General features: G+C 35.4%; 1 protein-coding gene across 1 annotated transcript in view; it reads right to left on the bottom strand.

The window, feature by feature from the left end:
• LOC104464662 (nipped-B-like protein) overlaps positions 1-2,780 on the bottom strand; it is a gene marked incomplete at its 3' end in the record, with an annotated part of 28,332 nt that extends 25,552 nt beyond the window's left edge. Inside the window, 2 exon segments of the mRNA XM_010077438.1 lie at positions 3-149; positions 2,756-2,780. Of these exon segments, the coding sequence (XP_010075740.1) occupies positions 3-149; positions 2,756-2,780 (172 nt within the window).
• Positions 2,781-6,120: the final 3,340 nt, after the last annotated feature.

A 6,120-nucleotide genomic window follows, 5' to 3' on the forward strand; every position in this document is an offset into this window, starting at 1 on the left:
TGCTTGCTGCAGATCAATACTAACCATCAACGCTGGCCTTGCCCCATTTCCTGCAGAACCTGTCTCCTGAGAAGCTGCTCTATTTCCTCCAGTAGCACCTCCGGCCTCCTGTGGTTTGTTTTCTTGTTTTCGCTTCTTCAGAGGCTTATCTGCAGGTTAAAAAAGAAAAAAAAAATCACAGATTATATATATAGACTGGTAAACATCCAAGCAAGAATGTCCATTCCCCTCTACTCTCTCCAATTAATCCTCCTCAGCATGTATGTGCACACACAACAAAATCCATTGAATTTAAAAGCAAGAATAAAACTTCTCTAGCTAATATATTCAGACTATCATTCATTGTCAGTCTACCATAGGTGCCAATTAATCATGAAAAAAAAAGCCACTCTCAGAACATATGAAATCAAAGTCCCTGTAAAATCCCCAAGAGAACCATCTAATAAAGCAGCTGCAATACATAATGACCAAAAGAAACATTTTAAAAAACCCAAACTAATCAATTACGCTTGAAGGAAAAGTCTGCAAAGACGAAGTTAAGGTGCATCTCCACAACCACTTTTTGAGGAATGCTACTATAAAAGATTAAAAGATTCTCTTCTGCAGATTCAGCCTGCTTCATTATACATGAACTAAGCAAGAATCTGCAATGATTCAGACAGAGGTTCTCCCTACTTGGTTCAGTGCATCAGTTGGACTTCACACACATTTTAGCCAAGGAACACACAAACAATCAACAAAAATTATTAAAAACACTCCAACACTCCATGCTTCTCTTTGAAGCAAAGCAGTATACCAAGAGTTGGAGTCTATACCATAACACATAAGTATTAGGTGGGGGGGCCACTACACATTTAAAAGCTTGAGTATTTTCCCTTCACAACCATAACGCTTTTCATGGATGAAATAAAAAGTTCAGTAATAATTTTATGTAGTATAAAGAGCCTCACTCTGCAATAAGTCTTTCAGTTTATACTAAAAAATCATTAAGAGTAGAACACAGAAAAATAAAGTGATCCAACCACACACCCTGTAATTTGGTAGAATTCATAGAAATGAGAAGCACATGGAAGTATCCAAAAGAGTATGTTCTATTCATTTAAACTACAACCTATCTATATTACCAACATGGTACTCTACACTAAAATTAATTTTTTGCTATGAAAACCAAAAGCCCAACCTGCACTAAGGCAACCAAGAAATAGGGAAATAAATTCCAAGGAGAAAAAACCCACTACCCCCTCAAATTGTAACCCAGAATTATAACATAGACTTGTAATTTATCCTACATTTGTAGAAGATTCTTATTTAGAAGAATTAAAACTTTGAAGGATCATCTCCAAAATTAACATTAGAACACAAAAACAAGTAGTAATGTGGCCAATTCCAGTGATGTGAAGAGGCTTTTTTTTCCATCAAGTTAATTCTCAAATCTATTGGTACACCTCTAACTTCCTAAAACTCCAAAATTAAGAACAACTTTTAATGGCTGGAAGACAGTAAAGACAGATACAATAAACTCCATGCAGAAACTGGTCAACTGCAAATAAGGAACTTTTCAAAGTTCAACAAGTATCTGTAGGAACACCTGCCAACTTTATGGTACATATGTGAAGCAAAATAAATTTGCCAAATCAAAGGTGCAGCTTTTTAGCATGGAGATGTTTGCTTTTTCTCTACTACAGCAACTGTTCGATTAATATGTAAACTTATATAGAACAACTTCCCTACATCACTGATTAAAATAAATATATTTTTCTGAAAGCTCTATGCAGTGATAAAAAAATCTTTTTCTCCCTGTGACTAAGTGGGCTTTGACTTCACTGAGCTACATGGCAGGTCTTAGGAATGGTCATGAAGTATAAGTAATGTTCCAGATTAACAGGTTCCGAATTTTATTAAAAAAACCCAAAACAAATACGTTAATACGCATATACCCACATATATCATTACCTTATTTCTCAATTAAAACTCCTTCAATTTTGAAATACAAATTGTGAAACCTGCGTTCTTAGGAGAAAGTCAATCAGCTTTTTCATTTTAACCCAGAAATGTCAGCCACACTGAAAAAGTCCAGTAAAGCTCTCATGGTAGATCTAACAGTAGCCTCTAAGACATTACTGTTATCAGTTATCTGCCTCATTCCTTTAGCTGATGTTACCACCTGTAGCAGAAGGGAGTGTGCATTCATATTTCCATAAGTGCATTTCATTGTCCAATGCATCCCCTTAAGGCACTAGTGAAGATGGTTTGCTTTAACCTACCAGGCTGAATGAGTCAATTAAGAGCCAAGACAATGTTTCCCTCTGCTACCACTACTATAAGAGCAAGGCAGACGGCCAGGAGCTGTGGTACCCTAAACAGCTGTAGCTGGATCAACCAAAACTCACCTTTCAGAGCCCTCATGCTGAAGGCTCCAAGATTAAACAACCAAAACAATTCAAGTAGGACCAATTTTCTCGCTTGAACTTCTGTAACTGACCAGGCTCAAAATGCTGCTTCTCTTCATCATCCAATTGTAAGTTGAGGACATACAAACAGATGATCCCATCACAACTTGGCATACATATTCCCTCTAAATATAGAGTTCTTCTTATTCACCTTCTTCATTTCTCTTGACAACTCAATACTGATGTTTTAGTAAGTTTTTATAACCACAACCTGTTGACATCTTATCTGAGAAGAAAGGGACACCTTCAAAGTTTTCTCTTCCTAAATGGCAAGGTGATTGCAGACAGAGTTACAGATTACTCACAGATTTCTTCATATTTCCAGTGCATCTTGACGGCGATACTCAGAACTAGACTTGATCATTACTGTTTTGCCTCTATGAGATTTCTGGATCTAGGACAAAAAAACTGTCCCGAGTATATGAAAATATCAGGTTGAACTAGGACATAAAAGGTAGGATGAGTACATAAGTACCACTATCTTCATCAAGCATAAAGAAAAAACTCCACCGAATGAGCACAAAAACTTTTAAGTTGCCATGATAGCTGCAGAAATCTGAAGGCCAAAATATACCTTTGGACTTCAAGGGCTTTATCAAATCTTGAACTCACTTTGACCTATATAAGAATAATCAATGGGGAATCAGAGAGGTGAGGAGAGAGTAATAAACCTCTGAAAACAGATGACTTCATATCTTCTCTTTTACAAGCAAATATATGCAAGTTTGCATACAACTACTTTGTTAAGGCATGAGTTCCAAGAGCCCTTAGGGTTTTGATGAACAGATGAACTTAGGAACTTTTACAATATCCACTCAAATATACTTCATATCCTTCAAGGCATCAGTATCCAAACTTCATCCATTTCATTCCATAGATAGCAGAAATTCTTCTTATCAGGATCTAGGATTTTGCCAACATGTCAGACTAAGTTTTTATTTCAAATCCCAGTGACCTAGATTCAAGGTTTGCCACAGTTATGAACATGTAGGCTCACAAGCTCTTGAGCCCATTAAATTGTGATCAGGATCTTTTTGCTTCACTCTGTGTAACAGTTTTCATAATAAAGGGAACACGTAGTAAGCCACAGAAGAGCTTTCTGACCATGTAAGAGATCAGGTATCCAAGTTTGTTGTTTTCAGATTCTTTTCTTTTCAGAAACGTTATTCACTCCCCTCCCCTGTCGCAAGAATGTAGATACATCCAAAATATATCTACGTTTTGTTCAATTCCTTGAACAAATTCGTGACAGTTCAGAGCCAGACTGATCTAAGCTATTCTCTTATGTATACATCCTTTTGGCTTGGAAAATCTGCATGGACGTTCTCTTTACATTGCAACATGCTCACCAAAAATACCTCGGTATTCAAAGTAAGATTATAAATTAACCTTATTCTAAAAAATAGTAGAGATGTTCTGTCAAATTAAATGGGTCACTGTGGTGCAAGAAACAAAACATTACAGGAACTGCAAGTTTGAAATGGAAAAAAAAAGATTAGCTGGATTTCCAAGCAGTTGTCTCTCAGCTGTCCTCTTAGGAACAGTATTCCTGAAGACAGGTTGAGGCCTTCATTTTTTGAAATATTTGTGTGTCAAAATGAATGTCCCTCCAACCAACATGGTTCTGTAGACCACAAGAATCTAAAGAAATAAATCTAATCTGGCTACAAGGAAGGTTTAAAATTACTTTAATGGTACTGATGGATGACCTATCAATGGAGTGAGGGCAAATATCCATTCTTATTTTTCTGCTCTTTAATGAACATTCAGAATTACTGATCATGAGAGGTTGCTCTCACCTGACCTCCCACCAAAGCTATATTCCAATAAACAAAAAACTGAATAACCAAAGAGAACTCTTGCCATCAGTAGAAGAGATTCGCACAGTACTAGCTCCTCCCCTTGAAGGAGAGACTCAGCAAACACAGGCCAAAAATTTTATTCTCACTGCTTGCTCCGTTACAGAAGAAACTAATAAAGTCCAGTCACGAATATGGTAAAGGAAGCTTTATAGAACAGAATGCAATTTCAAAGTTTCTCAAGTAGAGACCTTGCAGCTGCTGCAGTTCAGAGGAAGGAATTTATGAGAATCTGAACAGAACAGCTGTTAATTTTTAGCAGCCCGTTAAAAGACTTCATCAAACTTCTGGTCACTGTGCAAAAAGGAAAGCCCATCATGAGAGCTGTCCAAGCTAATTCAGGACAAAACATGGAAATACCACAGGAGTCTCTGACATGCCTTACAGTGTAGCAGAACTCAGAATCTTCATTTTGGTAAAGTCTTGCTTGTTTTCTTAAATATAGCAATAACGTAATCAGCATAAGTGAAGAATGAAATATGGTATTACGAATTTTTCTACTAAGGATGTCTGATAGCTCATTATTCCTTGGCAACTAAATAATACAAAACTAATATTACACTAGAAAATAACTAGAATTGAACTACAGAAAAGTATAATCAAGCACCTACACTTGTTTAGAGATTGGAAGCTGTAATTTAACTTTCCTGAATTTAATATTGCTTTTACAAACAATATGATTTTAATTTATTTATGAGTGAGATTTTTTTGACACAAATGCTGGGGTTTATCCATGTGATTGCTTTGTGAAGAATTACAGTTTTGTAAACTCAATTGTTAAAATATCTGAGCAAACCATGAAGTGCAATTATGTTTGAAATACCCAATGCAGCAGGTAATTTCACAAGAAAAATGCAACACACTAACAGTAGACTTCATGAAAACTACTTATTTAATGTATCACAGACTAGCATATCCAATTAGTTTCTAATTCATTTGTATAAACAGCAAACTTTATAAATAAGCAATCACTTTGAAATCTCCCTTCCATACGTTGATTTTATTCTCACATCATATCTTGCACTTTTTATCTTCAATTAACTAGATCCAGTAACATTTATATCACATGATAATGTAAAAAAGTCTGTCTTCTTAGATTGATGTTAGAGTGAACTTAGTGACTAGGAACTATAAAAATGCTGGGCTTAAACTCTTAATAAAGTTTTATTATGCATGCCATTTCTTTATCAAGATTTAAATCCATTATAGAGAAGTGAATGTCCTAGAAGAAAATAATTACTGGATAGGTAGTATTATAAATCTTCCCGTTCATCTAACAGATATAATCAAAGGCATACTCTACATGCAAGTTATATTTAATTTTCTAATCTTAGTTTATGCTATAGATTTCTTATCAAAAAATGCTAGGCTTTAGTTATTTAGTTATTTTCTACAACTGCCTACAAGAGCAGGTTTCTGTGCCACCCCTACATAAAGCACAACCTGGGATAAACAGGGGAATTGGATTTCATGTTACATGAGAGCACCAAAATAGAGGCCATTATAAAAAATATGCCTCTATTTTTTTAAAAAAACATGTTTTTCATTCAATAAATACTTCATTCTTTATAAAAATATAAAAGAAAGTAATTTTTCCTAGATAGGTGGAAACATTGCAACACTTCTTTACAATTTCTCTAGATAAAAGAGGAATGTCTTTCCCTTTTCTTAAAACATATCTGAACACACATGCACAAAAAATCTCTGATCAATAGGAACTGGAGGATGCGAAGTTGCTTTTTCTTGGGAAAGCCATATGATGTCCCAGTTTCACCCGTTATGCCACAGTACAAAACGCAGACCTAATGAAA

Source organism: Pterocles gutturalis, unplaced genomic scaffold (genome assembly GCF_000699245.1).
Source record: "Pterocles gutturalis isolate BGI_N339 unplaced genomic scaffold, ASM69924v1 scaffold45198, whole genome shotgun sequence".
Classification (NCBI taxonomy): Eukaryota; Metazoa; Chordata; class Aves; order Pterocliformes; family Pteroclidae; genus Pterocles; species Pterocles gutturalis.